The following is a 21,659-nucleotide window of genomic DNA, read 5'->3' as shown; positions in this document are numbered from 1 at the left end:
TAAGGAATTGGACAGGGGTCAATAAAAATGATGATGGCAGTGTACAAGGAATGTTGTAGTTATGTGCAAACACAAGTTGGCAGGACAAGTTGGTTCAAAATACAAACATTGAAAAAGAGTTCAAATTATTAAAACTTCAAAACAGTAATATATGAAGTTAAATTATCGTGAGCACATTATAGGTCAACTTCTGTCATCGTAATGTTGAAAGAGAAGTTAAAGGAGCAAACAGAACAGTTTGAAGAGGCTGGAAATGTGTTGTTACAAGCGAGCTGGTCGAAAGGGAACAATCAAACCTTGAGTTAGATGTTGTAAATGGGCAGAATTGCTGAGTGAGTGTTGAAAGTCTGCAATTCAAAAATATATTTATTTAAAATTTATTCTTTATAGGGAGTAAACTGACTAAATGAAGTTAGTGACTTTTAGTATTGGCACTTACCCCTTAGACCGCCGTGATGTTATCTAGCTGGTGTTGACTTACTTGACTTATTTCCTTTAATTCCAGGTGGAACATAGGGCCTCAACAAAATTTCTCCAGCTTGTTCTATCTGCCTCCAATGCTTTCACCTCCCTCCATTTCTTGTTAACTCCAGCAATCTCGTTGTCTATGGTTCTCTTCCAGGTTACCTTGGTCTGCCTTGCCTGCGACTGCCTTGTGGATTCCAACTCAATGCCTGTCTTGTGATACTTTCTTGTGCTCTTCTCAGGGTGTGCCCAATCCATCTCCATTTTCTTATTATCTGTTCCTGTATGGAACTTTGTCTTGTGGCCTCCCAAAGGTCTTTGTTTGAGATGGTCTTTGGCCACCCTATTCTCATAATGTACCTCAAACAGCAATTTATAAAAGGCTGTAACCTTGTGGTAATGTCTTTGGTCACTTTCCAGGTCTCACTTCCATACAGTAACACAGATTTAACATTTGAGTTGAATATCCTTAGCTTTGTTTTTATACGAATGTGAGGGGATTTCCATATTGGTTATAAGTGTGCAAAAGCTCCTTTGGCTATATTTATACGACTCATCACATCTCTAAAAGCACCTCCATCCTGGCTTACCATGCTTCCTAAGTAGACCGGGCGAGTTGGCCGTGCGGTTAAGAGCGCGCAGCTGTAAGCTCGCATCCGGGAGATAGTGGGTTTGAACCCCACTGTCGGCAGCCCTGAAAATGGTTTTCCATGGTTTCCCATTTTTACACCAGGCAAATGCTGGGGCTGTACCTTAGTTAAGGCCACGGCTGCTTCCTTCTCATTCCTAGGACTTTCCTATCCCATTGTCGCCATAAGACCTATCTGTGTCGGTGCGACATAAAGCAACTAGCAAAAAACTAGGTGTCTAAGTAGCAAAATTCCTCTACCCTTTCTATATCCATTCCATCTAGAGTCAAGCTACAATTGTTACGATGGTTTATGTGCATTTCTTTAGTCTTTTTGTTATTAATCTTTAAGCCTACTTCTTGAGCTTCTATTTTTAAGTCATTCAGTTTGATTTCCATGTCCCGAAAACATTCTGCAAGAAGACAGAGATCATCTGCATAATCCAGTTCTTCCAGTTGGTTATTTAATCCCCACTGAATGCCACTCTTTCTATTCGTTGCATCTCTCAGCATACAATCCAGTGTCATGATGAACAAGATTGGCAACAATAGACATCCTTGTCTTACTCCTGATTTTACAGCAAAAGGTTCAGACAGCTTCCCTTTATGTTCTACAGTACTTGACAAGTATATCCATCAGACATCGCCTGTGTAAGACGGATTATCTTTTGTGGAATTCCGAACTTTTCCATAGCCTTCCACATTTTCCTCCGGTTGACAGAGTCAAAGGCCTTTTCAAAATCAATGAAAAAGTATATACAGAGATGTCTAATACTCAGCAAATTGTTCATTGATTAACCTTAGTGTGTTAATCTGATCCACAGTAGACCGATCTTCTCTGAAACCTGCCTGTCCTTGTAGTCTGCTGTCAACGGCTATGCTTATTCTGTTCAGTATGACTCTTGACATCACTTTTTCCCCATATGAGAGCAACGTTATTCCCCTCCAGTTATTGCAATCTGAGAGGTCACCCTTCTTCGGTATCTTGATGAGGACATTCTTCTTCCACTCCTCAGGAAGGTATTCTTCGTTCCATATTAGTGTTAGAAGTGGCTCCATGATTTCTGCTGTTAAATCTGGATCTACCTTTAGGGCTTCTGGGATAATGTTATCTACACCTGGTGCTTTGCCACTCTTCATTTGTTTCACTGCTTGTGCAATCTCTTGTCGTGTTGGTGGTTCTACCGAGATGTCTGTATCCTCCAAAATGGTTTCAACTTCTTCAGTTCTTGATTCCTCACCCAGATTGTTGAGTACTTCCATGAAGTGATGTCTCCATCTTTCCAATTGTTGTGTGTCAGATGTCAAGGCTACTCCGTTTCTTCTTAACCTCCTTGTTGGCCTCCCTGTATTTTTTTATTGCTACTGCTTTCTGGTTTCTTGTTCTACTGGAGTTGATGAGTGCTTTGCACTCTCTTTGCTTTTGAATTGATTCCCAAGTGTCATCCGATATCCATTCTTTCCTCCCTGGTTCTCTGTAGCCCACTATCTCTTCACATGTGTCATGAAAGAGTTCCTCGACTGTGTTCCATTTAGTATTTACCTCTTCATCTGGTTGTTCGGCTAGGGCTTCAAACCTGTTCTTCAAATGTATCTTAAATTAATTTTGCACTTCAAGTTTCCCAAATTTCCCGGAGTTGAAACGTTTCATTCGTACTGCTGCCTGTTTTACTGGTGCTGCCACCTTCAATCTAATATCAGCAAACCCTACATCTGCTCCACATTTATTCCTCACATCCAGGAGTGAATGTCTCCATCTTTTACTTATTGCCAAGTGATCAGTTTGGTTTTCTGTCCAGAGATCAGGTGACACCCACAAGATTTTGTGGCAATCCTTATGTGGAAACAATGATCCACCCATAACTCTTCCAAAATTACTGCATAGGTCTATGAATATCGGGCCATTATTATTTTCTTCTCCTGTTCCGTGTCTACCCATGATGATTTCTCTTCCTTCATTTTCATTACCAATTTTTGCATTTAGATCTCCCATCAATACCAAAATGTCCTTCTTCTTTATCCCTGCCAGTGTTGATGTCAGCCTATCATAAAACTCCTCCTTCTCTTCCTCTTCTGCTACCTCTGTTGGTGCATAACACTGTACTATGGTCACAGGTCTAACTTTGGTTCTTATTCGTACAGTAATTGTCCTGTGTGATGCAGGGGTCCATTCCATTATTCTATTTTTTGCATTCTTTGTGAGTAAGACACCCACTCCACTTGAATGCTGATCATTTTCTTCTCTTCCAGAGTAAACGAAGACACCACCCACTTCTGTCCTCACCTCTCCGTAGCCTGTCCATCTTGTTTCACTCAACCCAAGTATCTCCAGTTTATACCTTTCCATTTCTGCCATTACTTCTCTCAATCTGCCAGTTTCATACATAGTTTTCACATTCCAGAATCTGATTCGTGTCCTGTATTTCATTGCAAAAGCCGTCTCCATAAAATACGGCTGGCATAAATTTTGCCTGGTTTCTGTAATAAGTTTAATTCAGGTGTGCGAGTTATTATCTTGATTTACTAGTTTAATTTCCATATTGATAGTTTACATATGTATAGTCAAGAAAGGGTTCCACCTTATCAATTCAGTTTTTATTGTAAGAATTCGGTTACAGGACCGGTTTTGACTTTAAATAGTCATCATCAGCTGAACATGAATACCTGATGATGACTATTTAAAGTCGAAACCAGTCCTGTAAGCTAATTCTTACAATAAAAACTGTATTGATAAGGTGGAACCCTTCCTTGTCTATACATGTGCGAGTTATTAGCCCACAGCACCCTAAGTCCAGTGAAGGGGCTGCCTCCTGTCTGCACTAGACCGCAGGATTTTTCTGTAGGGGTTATCTCCCTTAGCCTTTGAAGATCCCTCTTTACCACAAGGCATTGGTTTGTTCTTTGTTTATCCCCAAGCAGAAGGGTTGCCTCCTCCGCCAGCTTCGCCGCACCAAAGGACTCCTTCTCCGCTGTTGTTGTTGTTGAGGTCTTCACCAGAGCCCCTTTAGCCGTCACTTTTCAGGGTTTCTGTAGGGCCTTCAGTAGCTGGTGTTGAGTGTTTAAGAATTACAGTAGCCGAGTTCCTACTTCTCGTGTTGTAGCTGTGAGGCCATGGTGGAGGGGAGGGGCGTGTCTGGGAAGGTGGAGCTATAGAATTATTTTTTTTTGTACAGAGGGGAGTTGACGGGAACAGGGGAGGGGAGGAGAGGAGTGTGTCTGCCTAACTGGTGGGAGTATTTATTGACTTAGCATTAAAGATTTCTATTACGTCATTTAAGTTCTGGTTTTTGTTGAAATGTTGATCTAGATAGATATATATGTTTTCAAATTCAGTCATTAATCTGCCCTTCTTGATTCTTTTTATGATCTTTAGATCCCGTTCTGTTGTGGTGAATTGATGTCCAGTATTCCTCATGTGGGTACTCATCGCAGAAAATTTATTGTGTTTTTTGGGCGTTATAATGTTCTAAATATCTAGTCTGAAAACCGCAGCCTGTTTGACAATGTATGAAAAATTTAATTTCGAACAAGTGAGTCTGTAAATACCGGAACCTGAATAGCGGTTATTAGTTAGATTAACTGTGTTGTGATTAAAACATATATTTTGGTTAGTATTCTGAGTTTTGAAGGCAATATTGATCTCTTGTGTTTTTTTTTTTTTAGGGGATTATCAACTTGATGAATTCGTCAGATTTGTGTAAGTGATATAAATGAGCAGAATTGCCAAGTTTCGGTTTATTAGATTTAATTGGAGAAAAATTTGTTGTGAATTTAAGTTTAACTTTGTTAATGATTTTATTGATCATATCAATATTGAAATCATTAAAACTAGCTATCTCTTTCATATGATCTAGTTCCTTTTTAAATTGGTTGTGGAGAGAGGAATTTTTAATGCTCTGTAAATTAAACTATAGTAGGCTGCCTTTTTGCGGGAATTTGGGTGTAGTGAATTATTTTTTATTGTTAACGGGATGAAGGAAGGTTTTATGTACATTTGGAAATCAAACTTGTCAATGATACGTGTTATGTTGATATCTAGAAAATTTATGGAGTTATTGTTCTCTTCTTCTTTTGTGAACTTTATGTTACTATCCAAACTGTTTAGGAAACTAAGAATGTTATCACTATTATTGCGTTGTTTATCTGTTATGACTAACGTATCATCGACATAACGGAGCCATAGGCAGAGCCTGTTAATGTTATTTATTATCTTATTGTACTCTAAATTGTCCATATAGATGTCGGCTAGAATAAATGAGATAGGGTCGCCCATGCCTAAACCTTTCTGGTGATATATTTTATTATTGAAAGTAAAGTAATTATTGTTCAGTACGAAACTTAATATTTTAATGAATTCTTGTATTTCAATTTTGCTGAGGGTACTACGCTTAGAGAGATTATTTTTGATAATATTAATGGATTCATCGATCAGAATATTAGGGTACATATTTGTAATATCAAAAGAACATAATGTATGGTTGGGCTGTAGTTAAATTTATTTAAAATATTGCATAAATCAAGAGAGTTTTTAATAGGATCAATCATTCACTACTGATCTGCATTTAGGGCAGTCGCCCAGGTGGCAGATTCGCTATCTGTTGTTTTCCTAGCCTTTTCTTAAATGATTGCAAAGAAATTGGAAATTTATTGAACATCTCCCTTGGTAAGTTATTCCAATCCCTAACTCCCCTTCCTATAAACGAATATTTGCCCCAATTTGTCCTCTTGAATTCCAACTTTATCTTCATATTGTGATCTTTCCTACTTTTAAAGACACCATCCAAACTTATTCGTCTACTGATGTCCTCCCACGCCATCTCTCCACTGACAGCTCGGAACATATCACTTAGTCGAGCAGCTCGTCTCCTTTCTACCAAGTCTTCCCAGCCCAAACTGTGCAACATTTTTGTAACGCTACTCTTTTGTCGGAAATCGCCCATAACAAATCGAGCTGCTTTTCTTTGGATTTTTTCCAGTTCGTGAATCAAGTAATCCTGGTAAGGGTCCCATACACTGGAACCATACTCAAGCTGAGGTCTCACCAGAGACAAATATGCTCTCTCCTTTACATCCTTACTACAACCCCTAAATACTCTCATAACCATGTGCAGAGATCTGTACCCTTTATTTACAATCATATTTACGTGATTACCCCAATGAAGATCTTTCCTTATATTTATACCTAGGTATTTACAATGATCCCCAAAGGGAACTTTCACCCCATCAACGCAGTAATTAAAACTGAGAGGACTTTTCCTATTTGTGAAATTCACAACCTGACTTTTATCCCCATTTATCATCATACCATTGCCTACTGTCCATCTCACAACATTATCGAGGTCATTTTGCAATTGCTCAATATCTTGTAACTTATTTATTACTCTGTACAGAATAACATCATCTGCGAAAAACCTTATCTCTGATTCCACTTCTTTACACATATCATTGATATATATATAAGAAAACATAAAGGTCCAATAATACTGCCTTGAGGAATTCCCCTCTTAGTTTTTACAGGAACAGATAAAGCTTCACCTACTCTAATTCTCTGAGTTCTATTTTCTAGAAACAAAGCCACCCATTCAGTCACTCTTTTGTCAAGTCCAATTGCACTCATTTTGGCCAGTAGTTTCCCATGATCTACCCTATCAAATGCCTTAGATAAGTCAATCGCAATACAGTCCAACTGACCTCCTGAATCCAGGATATCTGCTATATTTTGCTGGAATCCTACAAGTTGGGCTTCAGAGGAATAACCTTTCCTAAACCCAAACTGCCTTCTGTCAAATCAATTATTAATTTTGTAAACATGTCTTACATAATCAGAAAGAATGTTTTCCCAAAGCTTACATACAATGCATGCCAAACTGACTGGCCTGTAATTTTCAGCTTTATGCCTATCACCCTTTCCTTTATATACAGGGGCTACTGTAGCAACTCTCCATTCATTTGGAAAAGTTCCTTCATGCAAACAAAAATCAAACAAGTACTTCAGATATGGTACTATATCCCAACCCATTGTCTTTAGTATATCCCCCGAAACCTTATCAATTCCAGCAGCTTTTCTAGTTTTCAACTTTCGTATCTTACTGTAAATGTCATTGCTGTCATAGGTAAATTTTAATCCTTCTTTAGTATTAGTCACCTCCTCTATCTGGTCATTATCCTTGTAACCAACAATCTTTACATACTGCTGACTGAATACTTCTGCCTTTTCATTATTGAATTTAAAATGTTTTTTAAAGAAAACTGTGAAGAAATTTTGAGGTTTTGTATGTGGGACTGATTCTGCTGTTAGCAGTTGGTCGGATGGGAATATCTTTCTTGTGAATTTTGGGTAAAGCTTTAGCAGTGGGTATTTTTGGGTTCATGTTGATTAGTTTATGGTATTCTTAGTCATTTAAAAGAAACATTGAATTTTTAAGGAGTGTCTTTAAGTTTTGCTGTATTTTTATTATAGGATCTTTATTAACGGTTGTATAAGTTTTATCAGAAAAGAAATCTCCAGTTTTTTTAACGTAGTCATGTTTGTTCATTAGAATAGTTGTACTTCCTTTATCAGCTTTAGTTAACAATCACATTGTTAGTGTTTATTTTAGTTTTTAATTCTTAGGTCTGTTTTAAAAGGATAGATTCTGAGTTGTTTTTTATTTTATTAACTAGGGTAAGTAGTTTATTTTTTATTTCATCTAAAGAATTCATTAAAATATTAAGTTTTGTACTGAACAATAATGACGTTACATTCAACAATAAAATATATCACCAGAGAGGTTTAGGCATGGGCGACCCTCTCTCAGGTATTCTAGCCAACATATATATGGACAATTTAGAGTACAATAAGATCATAAAAAACATTAACGGGCTCTGCCTATGGCTCCATTATGTCAATGATACGTTAGTCATAATAGATAAACAACGCAATAATAGTGATAACATTCTTAGTTTCCTAAACAGTTTGGATAGTAATATAAAGTTCACAAAAGAAGAAGAGAACAATAACTCCATAAATTTCCTAGATTTCAACATAACATGTATCATTGACAAGTTTGATTTCCAAATTTACATAAATCCTTCCTTCATCCCGTTAACAATAAAAAATAATTCACTACACCCAAATTCCCACAAAAAGGCAGCCTATTATAGTTTAATTTGCAGAGCTCTGAAAATTCCTCACTCCACAAGAAATTTAAAAAGGAACTAGATTATATAAAAGAGATAGCTAGTTTTAATGATTTCAATATTGATATGATCAATAAAATCATTAACGAAGTTAAACTTAAATTAACAACAAATCTTTCTCCAATTAAATCTAATAAACCGAAATATGCAACGTTCACTTACACAAATCCGACTATTCATCAAGTTGCTAATTCCCTAAAAGAACAAGAGATCAGTAGTGCCTTCAAAACTCAGAATACTAATCAAAATATATTTTTTATTCACAACACAGTTAATCTAACTAATAACTGCAATTCAGGTTTCGGTATTTACAGACTCACTTGTTCGAAATGCAATTTTTCATACATTGGTCAAACAGGCCGCAGTTTTCAGACTAGATATTTAGAACATTATAACGTGCAAAAACACAATAAATTTTCCGTGATGAGTATCCACATAAGGGATACTGGACATCAATTCACCACAGTAGAACAGAATGTAAAGATCATAAAAAGAATCGAGAAGGGCAGGTTAACACTTTCCCGCCCTTAGCACCCGAAAGCACCCGGCTGCATGATCTGCACACGTGTGCGATATATGCAAAAAAAAAATTTTCAGCAGTGAATTATTTATAAGGCATTTATGAACACGCATTACAATCTACAAGACTTAGGAAATAAAAGAAGAGCGATAATCTGTTTTGAAGTTGTCTAGGCAAAACGGTCTTGAACTTTCATGAGCGCGGATCAGCTGTTTTGTTCGTGAACATGACGGAAATGAATACTGCAGATATTGAAACTGAGCTGAATATAGCATCATTGAGTAAGGGTGGGAGTGAATTTTTAGTGAGTAAATAACATATCAACAAAGATATTTTAGTGATAACAGTGATATAAGTGAAGACAGAAACAGATATCGAGAAATCGGACCTGATGGTGATCTGGTGGCAGTTCAGGTAACACAAACATTTTGTTTCGTTACTCCGAATGATTATATTGATGATGTTGAACCTGTCCATAATTTCAAAAGAGTATTATGAGAAATAGATTATTTTTTACACGTGTTAGGAGGAGACAATCTATTCAATGACATAACCAACTTGCGTACAAGGACGGTTTGAAAAGTTCTCGGAATCACCGCTAGATGTCAGTGCTAGAGCAACGAGGTTCCTGTGCAATAATCACGCATCCTTTGTGAGTGAACACGTGGCACGTCACTGCTCTAGCTGCAGGAATGTGGTAGTGACAACTCTTTGTTGTTGTTCCCGCGTAGTGATTTGTGACAATGGAAAAAACTGAGATTCGAGCAGTGATTAAATACTTTGTAAAGAAAGGTATGAAAGCAAAGGAAATTCATGCTGACTTGCAGAACACACTGGGAGACTCTGCTCCTTCATTTTCAACTGTTGCCAAGTGGACTAGCGAGTCTAAATTTGGTCGGGAGAGCTTGGATGATGATCCGCGTAGTGGACGTCCAAAAAGTGTTACCACCCCAGAATTTATCGCAAAAGCGCATAAAATGGTCATGGAGCATTGTTGAGTGAAAATGCGGGAGATTGCTGAAGCTGTAGGGATGTCTTCTGAACGGGTATGTTATATTTTAAATGAAGAATTGGATATGAAAAAATTATCTGCAAGATGGGTGCCGCGGCTCTTGACATTGGACAATAAACGCACCAGATTGGAAATGTCCGAACAACGTCTGGCCCGTTTTCAGTGCAACCAACAAGATTTTTTGCGCCGGTTTGTGACTACAGATTAAACTTGGGTCTACTACTATACCCCAGAGACAAAACAGCAGTCAAAGCAGTGGAAACATGCTGATTCACCACCACCAAAGAAAGCAAAGGCTTTCGGCCAGAAAGGTCATGGCCTCAGTTTTCTGGGATACAAACGGCATTATGCTGATAGATTATCTTCCTACTGGCCAAACAATTACGGGGCAATACTATGCAAACCTCCTAGACCAACTACAGGAAAAGATACGCGAAACAAGGCCTGGTTTGGCAAGGAAAAAGGTAATCTTTCATCAGGACAACACTCCGCCGCACACAAGTGTTATTGCCATGGCAAAACTTCATGAACTGGGGTACGAATTGTTGCCACATCCACCTTATTCATCTGATTTGGCACCATCAGACTTTCATCTATTCCCCAAGCTGAAAATTTTGGTCGGTGGATGGAGATTTTCTACAAGGGAAGAACTGACAGCCGAATTGGAGAGGTATTTTGCAGGCCTGGAGGAATCTCATTTCAAGATGGGATCAAGGCATTGGAAGATCGCTGGACCAAATGCATTAGTCTACAGGGAGACTATGTTGAAAAATAAAAGCAGTTCCACAGAGGTAAGATACTTAATTCTAGTACATTCCGAGAACTTTTCAAACCACCTACGTATATATCAGTGCAGCAATCAAACAGGCGCATTCCAGTAAAATAGATACAGAATGGGAAGGCACTTGCTTAGAGGAAATAAAAGCTGATATACATGGTCACCATTCCACTTCCAGAATCACGTGATTATTGGTTTAGGGGGATTCAGACAACATGAAAATGTGACAAATACAGCCTACCTCAGTGTCAAGTATCACCAGTAGGGGTGGACATTTGAACCAACAACCTTATGACTCAATGAATAGAGAAATGGATGCAGTGGTAACTTTTCTAATATTATTGAAAATATGAATACATTGTTATCAATAGTTTTTATAATATTTAACTTTTTCTGAAACAATGTGCTCTGCTTCAATGTTTTCTAAATAATAGGTTGAAACCTGGGGATAACCGGAGTGGAAATATGGGTGGGAAAGGGTTAATGACTGAATTTGAAAACATATCTATCTAGATCAGGGATGGCGAACCTATGCCACGCGTGTCACAGGTGACACGCGAACACGATTTCGGTGGCACACCACATGCACATATTACCGTAATATTTTTATGTATGTCTTGTACTATAGACTATATGTATCTCGTGCATCGTATCGTCATAGCGTTTCAGGTTTAAGCAATAAATACTGAAAATATAAATTCTACTTCCGTTTGGACGTGTATTTTGGCAACACTGCAACATTAATAGGTCCGAAAGCCAAGTGAAATAAACGTCAGACGCGGCGAACGAGCCATTCGCTGATCTGCATAGGTCGATTAGTGAAGTTTGGCATGTGTGTGGTTGCCAGCATCGCATAATTATTCTTCGTGAGTAACGGTTTATTGTTTTCAATTTAGTAAGACAAATAGTTGCCAAGAGATTATCCCAATTTCGAGATTTGGAGAAACTGTCGCACTTTATTTCAAAACCTCATATTACACATATTAGTGATATTAGGTCTAATGTCAATTTTTTATTGAGTGGTTAGATATTGACATTTTAGAAATGGAGTTAACTGAATTTCAAGAAAGCAGTGCATGGGTAAACAAAGTCGTACACCTTGGTGAGCAATGGTAAAAATCGAGTGTGCTGTTGATGGTGAATATTCTCTCAGAAACCGGGGAATATAATACTTGAACAGTGGAACAGCCTGCCACAAATGTTTTGGGCCATGAAGAAACTTGCTAGTTATCTTGTTTGGGCCAGCATACTCCTGCGAGCAGCTGTTTTCTACAATGAATGTTGTGAAGTCAACAGTTAGAAACCGTTTTGCTTCAGATCTAAGTGCTTCTCGTATGTTATTGAAAATAAGAAGTGAACCTAACATAAATGATATGGCTACTAGTTTAAGTATTTTTGCGGTACTGGCAAAATACGACCACGAAACATGCAATAAAATGTATTATTTTACAATGTATACATGTAGGTACAAGTAATAACATGAAACACAATTTTGAATTAAGGATGGAAGTCGGTGGTGGTGGTGGTGGTGGTGGTGGTGGTGGTTGGGGGGGAAGGTGGTCATTACAAACGAAAATAACAAGTGGCACAGTAGACAGTTGAGAATAATAAACCAGTCTTCAAATGGCACACTAGTTGGAAAAGGTTCGCCATCCCTGATCTAGATCAACATTTCAACAAAAACCAGAACTTAAATGACGTAATAGAAATAAAATGTCCTCTTTATGAACAAATTCTGAATCTACTACAAAAATTAAATTCTCAAGATAATAACTTTTTAAAATCTTTAATGCTAAGTCAATAAATACTCCCACCAGTTTGGCAGACACACTCCTCCCCTCCCCTCCCCAGTTCCTGTCAACTCTCCTCTGCACACAACAAATAATTCTATAGCTCTACCTTCCCAAGCATGCCCCTCCCCTCCACCACGGCCTCACTGCTACAACACGTGAAGTAGGAACTCGGCTACTGCCAGTAATTCTTGAACACTCAACACAGCTAGATAACATCACAGCGGTCTAAGGAGTAAGTGCCAATACTAACTTTCACTAACGTAATTTAGGCAGTTTGCTCCCTATAAAGAATAAATTTTAAATAAATATATTTTTCAATTGCAGACTTTCAACACTCACTCGGCAATTCTGCCCATTTACAACATCTAACTGAAGGTTTGATTGTTCCCTTTCGACCAGCTCGCTTGTAACAACACGTTTCCAGCCTCCAGCCTGTTTGCTCCTTTAACTTCTCTGTCAACATTACAACGACGGAAGTTGACCTATAATGTGCTCACGATAATTTAACTTCATATATTGTTGTTTTGAAGTTTACATAATGTGAACTCTTTTTCAATGTGTGTGAATTACAACGTAAAGTTATACAATTTTATGAAGAATGTCATAAATTAAAGTTAATCTTTTGAATTCAGGACTTCAATCAGATGCCTTTATAATCTTAATGTTCACATTGTATAGCATTTTTAACATTTTAATTAACGGATATTTACTGTTGGAATGTGTTTTCTATAGTTCAAACAACGAAATTACAATAGTTTCAAGATTATGTAATATTGTCACCATACGCTATTATACTATGTATCCTAGGTATAGTTAATTATTGATTACAGCTTAGGCTGTTGTCCAAATACTTGAATACATTATCACAACTTTGTTTCAACTATTTCATAAGGATTTGCTTAACAAGTTTTAAGTATATAAATATCAAATTCTAATACACATTTTAGCAATAAATCAGGATCCTGATTTAATTCTTGAGGTGATACAATGGCTAAAGTTGCCTGCAAAAAGGCGAAACATGTCCTATTCCAACTAATGTAAAAAGGATAAAATCCTAATTTTAAGACTTTTGTGTAATGAATAGGTGGTTAATTAATAAACAATTAATAATTTAATAAGTATAGTGAATTTCAATACGGATTACAATGGTACTAATTATTTGTAAATAAGTGGTATGTTCCGGGTTGTCAGTGGAGAGATGGCGTGGAATGACATTAGTAGATGAATAAGTTTGAGTGGTGTGTTTAAAAGTAGGAAAGATCATAATATGAAGATAAAGTTGGTATTTAAGAGGACAAACTGGGGCAAATATTAGTTTATATAGGAAGGGGAGTTAAGGATTGGAATAACGTACCAAGGGAGATGCTCAATAAATTTCCAGTTTCTTTGAAATCATTTAAGAGAAGACTACGAAACAACAGATAGGGAGTCTGCCATCTGGGTGACTGCCCTAAATGCAGATCAGTATGTACTGATTGATTGGTCGGTCGGTTGGTTGGCGTGAAGGTTCAAGAACAGTTGGATGTGGTGAATGGGAAGATTGAAGAATGTGGATTGAAAATAAATGTAGAAAAAAGTAAAACTCTTGTTATAACTAGAGGGGAGAAGGAAGGGAAAGGTCAGATTAGACTTGCAGACAAGCCCCTGGAAGTAGTGGAGACATTCAAATACCTGGGGAATGAATGAATGGAGAATGCTCGACTGGATACTAAAATTAGTAAGAGGATTCAAGCTGGAAGCTGTTTCTATCATAGTGTAAGAAACATCTTACGGGACAAAGATGTGCCAATGGAAGCAAAGGAAACTATGTACAAGATGTATTACATACCCATAACAACTTACGGAGCAGAAACTTGGACAATGACAGAGAAGGATGAGAGTCGAATACAGGCAGCCGAAATGTTCTTGAGGAGTATGATACATACAAAATAGTACAAGAGACAAAATAAGGAATGAGAAAATCCGGGAAGAAATTGGAGTGGAAAAAATGAGTGATAGAGTAGAGAAGAGCCGATTATGATGGTTTGGGCACTTAAAGCAAACGAGTGATGAAAGAATGCCAAGAAAAAGGTGATGGAAATGCAAATGCAAGGAAGGAGAGGCCGCAGAAGGCCACAGTTGAGATGGAAGGACACAATTCAAGGCAGTATTAGAGAAAGAAACCTGTACTGGCACACAATGTTGGAGGAGGAGTGGGGGAAAGACAGAAGAAAGTGGAGAGGAACCATATTTGCCCCTACCTGGCTACAGCTGGATAATGGCAAATGATGATGATGATAGTAAAAATTCTTACCTTCTTAAAACTTTTTCCTCGAAGACTTGTGCCTCTAAGATGGCTCCGAAACATCTGTGATAAGTTGCCAGCAGTTGGACACTGATTTCCCTTTGTATCGCCTTTTCATTTCTAATAAGTCTTGATGGAACCTTTCCCCATGCTCATCACTGACCTCACCAAGGTTTGGTGGAAAGAAATTCAAGTGCAAATGGAGGAAGTGAATCTTAAGGGACATGTTGCATCCCAGTGTCTTGTAAGCCCTCAACAAGTCTTCCACCATATCTCTGTAATTGTCTGCTCTATAGTTTCCCAGAAAATTCACACAAACCAATTTAAAAGCAAGCTAGGCTTTGCTTCAACAGGAATGAGAGTCCCCCTCGAATATAGAATCATGTAAGAGAGCGCATATTTGTGGCGCTATAAAAATACCTTCCTTTAGTTTCGCCTGACTCAACCTTTGAAATTTTTCCCTTAAATATTGAAATGTCCTTTTTGCTATGTCTGTCGCCTTAACAAAGCTCTTCATCAACTGCAGTTTTATATTCAAAGGGGAGATAAATTATTTTGACATCAACAAGTGGCAATTTTTTGATACCTTTTTCTTTTTTTTTTTTTTTTGTCCTAATACTACACTTTCTCTTGATGACCGCACTCTTGTGAATCCTGGCTGCATTTCTGTTGGCATACCTATCACTTTCAGATCTGCACAGATCTGCCACTCGTGTTCTGTATAGTTCAAAGCCTTAAGAATTGTTTTCATACTACCACATGTTTCTTTCATATTAACGGAATACCCAACTGGAGGGTTTAACATCCCTTTAGAGTAATAAAACCAAGAGGTATAGTAAGAAAGTTACCCAGGCAGGAAGACAATAGCGCCTTCACTCCCGAAGAAAATAATAGTCCCACTATAGGCTCCGTGCGTATAGCAATGTGCTGCTGTGGGTGGAAATTACAAGAACTACTTAAGGGCACTTTCATCAACAGCTGACCATATGAAGCTGGAATATGTGTGATGTTTACATACATATATTCAGTCATTTAATAGTGGCCCTCTATCGCTGAATCCCTCTCTATGTTCTTGTCTAAAGCCATTATTAGAATCTAAGACCACATTCCCATGTGTTGATCTGGTCATGTTTGTGATGTAGATAACCGCTGTGATGGATCACACGCGAACCAAGTTTTGTTTTGTTTTTGACAAAGTGTATGAAATCTACGTATGTTCTTTGAGCTAATCTCTTATCTCTCCCTTCCCCCTTTACAATTAATGTACCATCCTTCATAGTTTTGGCTTTACTCGATAAAACGACTAGTGGCTGGGTATAACGTGAAAGCGGAACTCAAAATATAAATTAAGAAGGAGAATAAGTAGAAGGAGAAGAATTTTACAGTGCTGTCATCAGATGACTATTTTGTAATGTCATAACTTTCGAGCAGAACTATATGCTTGTTGTTGGCTGCATTAATAGATACTGTGATACAAAGATTTTATTCACGACCTCATTAAATGCATTTGAAAAGACAGTGGATCACAGCAGTAAATTGCAAGAAGTAATTCAGGATTTATACATTTTAATTAATACAAAATAACTCTTTACAACATGTATTTCAACCATTTTACAAATAGGTTAATAATTAAAAACAAAATATTATAGCAATGTTATATCTGCAAAGCAAGCTGCAGTAGGCCATATTTTTTAGATCACACACATCACATTTATTGTATTGCCATAGTCTTAATTATAGCCAGTAGAATAATAATAATAATAATAATAATAATAATAATAATAATAATAATAATAAAAGTATCGTCCTGTACTACAGAGCAAAGTGTGAAATTTTATAGTATTCCGTTACAACCTAATGAAATGGATTTGGAAAGGCAGTAGACAAATGTAATTACACAAATAGGCCTCCATTGCGCAATATCAATAGCTCACAGAAATACCGTATTTTACATCTGTAAATTCATGTCCTCGTACCAAGGTGGTGCATTTCTTTTCAAGCACACCCCTAGTGGAAATGAGCTGTATGCACCGTTCTAAACACATACCAACCCTCATGCCAATCTTAAATTTCTGGCAGTGTCAGGGTTCAAACTTGGGCCCCTGAGGAAGGCAGCTAGTAATGCCAACCGTTATATTACAGAGATGGGCACTTGATCATATTGTAAATGCAGACATGCAATATAAATAATCACTTGTCCGACTCATTGCCTGAATGGTCAGCGTTGAGGCCTTCAATTCAGAGGGTCCTGGGTCCCGGCCAGGTCGGGGATTTTAATCGCCTCTGATTAATTCTTCTGGCCCAGGGACTGGGTGCTTGTGTTTGTACCAACACTTTCCTCTTCATATTCACACAACACACTACACTACCAACCACCACAGAAACACGCAATAGTGATTACATCCCTCTATATAGGGTTGGCATCCGGAAGGGCATCCGGCTGTAAAACAGGGCCAAATAAACATGTGCTGCACAGTTCACACCCGCGACCCCACAGATATGGGAAGAAGCGGTATAAAAGGAATAAGAAGAATATGCATAATCACTTATTGGCAACTTTAAGTGATTCTGAACTTTTCTTTTCGTGCATAATTTTTAATAGTGTACATACGGTTTCAGTATCAGGAATTTCAATAGATCCAACATCAAGCCTGAGACTTTTTATCAGAAAAAGTTCATCCATTCTCTTCCCCTTGTTGTAGTTCTTTTTCCCTACGTTTGAGATGCGAGGTTGAGACCATTCACACGGTCGATCAGTACGCGAGGTGATATGTTCTGAGCAAACTGCATAAACAACCGCTTACTTTTCACGAAAACAATTATTCACCTTCATGAAATAATAATGATTGACCAAGGCCTTCATAAGAAGACATGGTTATGTTTAAAATTAATTAAAATTAAAATTTAAAACTAATCGCCTCCCTAGCTGCATTAACCTGCGCTAACGTGATATCGTATTAGAAATAGACCAAGGATATTTTTCTTAAGACAGCATTGTTGAATGTGTATATGACCACTAATCTCGTTATCACCACTATAAATACATGAATTACTACGTTGCCTCTATCGTGAAATGATAGGATATCCAGCGAACCAATGTTTCTTTCTGATCACATTTGAAGTTATTGCTCTGTTTTTCTTGTAAATTTATTACATGACCACTTTCTGCAAGTTTGGAATAATGTGGCCAATTTTTGTTGCAAAAATCACTCTGAAATCCCACTGTAATTATTTAGTCGGTCATGGCAGCACACGTTGAGATGACAGCGGATATGTGCGCGGTGAAATGCATTAACTTACAAAGTTTGCCACTCACAGCGCAGCAGTGCATTTCTCCCATCAGCGCACGGAGCCTATAGGGTGCGATACAAGTATCTCAAGAAAGTTAGGTAAAAAAAAATGAAATGGCGTATGGCTTTTCGTGCCGGGAGTGTCCGAGGACAAATTCGGCTCGCCAGATGCAGGTCTTTTTGATTTGACTCCCGTAGGTGACCTGCTCGTCGTGATGAGGATGAAGTGATGATGAAGACAACACACACACCCAGCCCCCCGTGCTAGCGAAATTAACCGATTATGGTTAAAATTCCCGACCCTGCCGGGAATCGAACCCGGGACCCTGTGACCAAAGGCCAGCACGCTAACCATTTAGCCGTTGAGCCGGACAACAATGTTAAGTGAAATGGAAAAACTAACATTGTTTACGTGATCGGCATGTCTCGAAACATGGTATTTGATATATTTAGTGCCTGAGAGCAATTCACTGTTGTACTGTGTTATTTATTAACTGAGACAGATCGTGAAATAGGACATGAACAATAAAATTTACATACTGTAAATGAAATTGGCCTTCGAATCATCTTTTGATTAAGTCCATCTTGAAAAAAGCTCTTTATGTGCTGACAGACACATTTAACATTAAATTATCTGGGCTTGAATTATCACTTTTACAACTGGTGACTTGTTTTCATAATATTGACTTTAAAATGAGTACTCATGTTCCATATCTGCGCACGACATCGCAGTGAAAACGCTAACCTTGTACCTTAACCCAGTATTTTGGGGGGAAAACTTTACAGTAACTATACACAACAGCCTAAGTGGGGTGCCGAGTATAAATATACACAAGTACCGCTAGTTGATTCCAGTGGCAGCATAAAAATAACTTAGTATAGAAATCAGTCAATCAATCAATCAATCACTACTGATCTGCATTTAGGGCAGTCACCCAGGTGGCAGATTCCCTATCATTTTCCTAGGCTTTTCTTCAATGATTGGAAAGAAATTGGAAATTTATTGAATATCTCCCTTGGTAAATTATTCCAATCTCTAACTTCCCTTCCTATAAAGTAATATTTGCCCCACAGGGCGAGTTGGCCATGTGGTTAGGAGCGCACAGCTGTGAGATCGCATCTGGGAGATAGTGGGTTCGAACCCAACTGTCGGCAGCCCTGAAGATGGTTTTCTGTAGTTTCCCATTTTCACACCAGGCAAATGCTGGGACTGTACCTTAATTAAGGCCACGGCCGCTTCCTCCCCATTCCTAGGCCTTTCCTGTCCCATCGTCACCATAAGACCTGTCTGTGTCGGTGCAACATAAAACAACTAGCAAAAAAAAAAAAACAAGAAAAATTGCCCCAATTTGTCCTCTTGAATTGCAACTTTATTTTCATATTGTGATCTTTCGTACTTTTAAAGACACCCACTCAAACGTATTCGTCTACTAATGTCATTCCACGCCATCTCTCCACTGACAGCTTGGAACATACCACTTACAAGTGATAAATATCATTATTGATCTGTATTGAAGATACTATATGTAGGATGCTAAATAGTTTATTATGTTACCTATTCAATACCTATTCGGTACATTAATGAATTGAATAGGTGACATAATAAACTATTTGGCATCCTACACAGACCACTTAGTCGAGCAGCTCGTCTCCTTTCTCCCAAGTCTTCCCAGCCCAAACTTTGCACCATTCTTGTAAAGAAGCAAGTAATTCTGATGAGGGTCCCATACACCGCGACCATACTCTAGTTGGGATCATACCAGAGACTTACATGCCCTCTCCTTTATATCCTTAATACAACCCCTAAATACCCTCCTAACCATGTTCAGAGATCTTTACCTTTTACTTATAATCCCATTTATATGATTACCCCAATGAAGATCTTTCCTTATATTAACACCTTGGTACTTACAATGATCACCATAAGGAACTTTCATCCCAGTCAATGCTGTAATTAAAACTGAGAGGACTTTACCAATTTTTGAAACTCACAACCTGACTTTTAACCCCGTTTATCATCATACCATTGCCTACTGTCCATCTCACAACATTATCAAGGTCATTTTGCAGTTACAATCTCATAACTTATTTATTTCCCTATAGAGAATAACATCATTCGCAAAAAGCCGTATCTCTGATTCCACTTCTTTACTCATATCTTTTATATATGTAAGAAAACATAAAGGTCCAATAATACTGCCTTGAGGGATTCTTCTCTTAATTATTACAGGGTCAGATAAAGCTTCACTTACTCTAATTCTCTGAGATCTATTTTCTAGAAATATAGCCACCCAATCAGTCACCCTTATGTCTAGTCCGATTGCACTCATTTTTGCCAGTAGTCTCCCGTGGTCTACCCTATCAAATGCCTTGGATAGGTCAATCATGATACAGTCCATCTGAATCCAAGATATCTGTTATATATTGCTGGAATCCTACAAGTTTAGCTTCAGTGGAATAACCTTTTTGAAACCCGAAATGCCTTCTATTGAACCTGTTATTAATCAATCAATCAATCAATCAATACTGATCTGCATTTAGGGCAGTCGCCCAGGTGGCAGATTCCCTATCTGTTGCTTTCCTAGCCTTTTCCGAAATGATTTCAAAGAAATTGGAAATTTATTGAACATCTCCCTTGGTAAGTTATTCCAATCCCTAACTCCCCTTCCTATAAATGAATATTTGCCCCAGTTTGTCCTCTTGAATTCCAACTTTACCTTCATATTGTGATCTTTCCTACTTTTATAGACGCCATTCAAACCTATTCGTCTACTAATGTCATTCCACGCCATCTCTCCGCTGACAGCTCGGAACATACCACTTATCTTGATTTATGAATTTCATTTTCCGTATTGACATTTACCAATCTTCATAAAAGGAAAGAAAAATTCCACCTAATCAATACATTTATTTTCTTGCAAAGTATTACAATCTAGGACCGGTTTCGACCCTTCATAGGTCATCTTCAGCTATATCAGAATCACATTTGCATTTCTATCTTATACCTCTGAAAGACCTTCATGATATATTGTTTCATAATTTTCAGTGAAAACTTATCTTAAAAACTTACAAATTTCTAAGCGTTGTGTTAAAATTAAAAATTAAAATTACAAAACTTTGTCTATTATATACATGCCCTTGGGCTGACAGAATGCATCCTTGGGTTGATTAAGCATTTATCTTAGGTATTGTTGCTTATTTTGTTGAATCGAATCCCTTTTATACTTATGTACAATCGTGAATAGACTATCAGTAAAATTTGATAAATAAAACTTGCGTGATAATTATAATAAAATATCATGTTACATCTTTATACCTTATTGCTGGAGTGATATTATTTTAGGCAAAATATAAATGCGGGTTGATCTCTATAAAATATTTTACATAAACACACTAATATATTTTTTAAAGTCTAATCATTGTACTTTAAAGTCTAAAATACTTATTGCTTTGGATCTTGCGTTGTTATGTGGTAAAATATTATAACAATTTGTCTTATATAACATCAGATATTGATAATATTTAAATATGCCGTGTATGGTTGGCTTTTAAATCTAATGATTAAATGTCATTTCCTTCTTGCATAAAATTACAAGTTTCATATTATGTTGATTATGTATTGTATAAAACATAAATATCTAATAAATTGAATGCTTATCATTTACTAAAAGCACATGAATGTCTAGTAATATAGTCAGTGTGTTTAGTGA

At 37.5% G+C, this 21,659-nt stretch overlaps 1 protein-coding gene across 2 annotated transcripts in view; it reads left to right on the top strand.

The window, feature by feature from the left end:
* LOC136862737 (pyruvate dehydrogenase phosphatase regulatory subunit, mitochondrial) overlaps positions 1–21,659 on the top strand; it is a 372,304-nt gene that overhangs the window by 327,200 nt on the left and 23,445 nt on the right. Inside the window, exon 15 of one of the 2 annotated variants that reach the window (XM_067138965.2) lies at positions 4,757–4,790. The exons of the other annotated variant lie outside the window; for it this stretch is intronic. Coding sequence (XP_066995066.1) covers positions 4,757–4,790 — 34 coding nt within the window. The remainder of the gene's footprint in view (positions 1–4,756; positions 4,791–21,659) is intronic. 2 annotated transcript variants of the gene reach the window in all.

This window comes from Anabrus simplex, chromosome 2 (genome assembly GCF_040414725.1).
Source record: "Anabrus simplex isolate iqAnaSimp1 chromosome 2, ASM4041472v1, whole genome shotgun sequence".
NCBI lineage: Eukaryota > Metazoa > Arthropoda > Insecta > Orthoptera > Tettigoniidae > Anabrus > Anabrus simplex.
The sequence above is the reverse complement of the archived record's forward strand: the minus strand, read 5'-3'. Positions and strand labels throughout refer to the sequence as shown.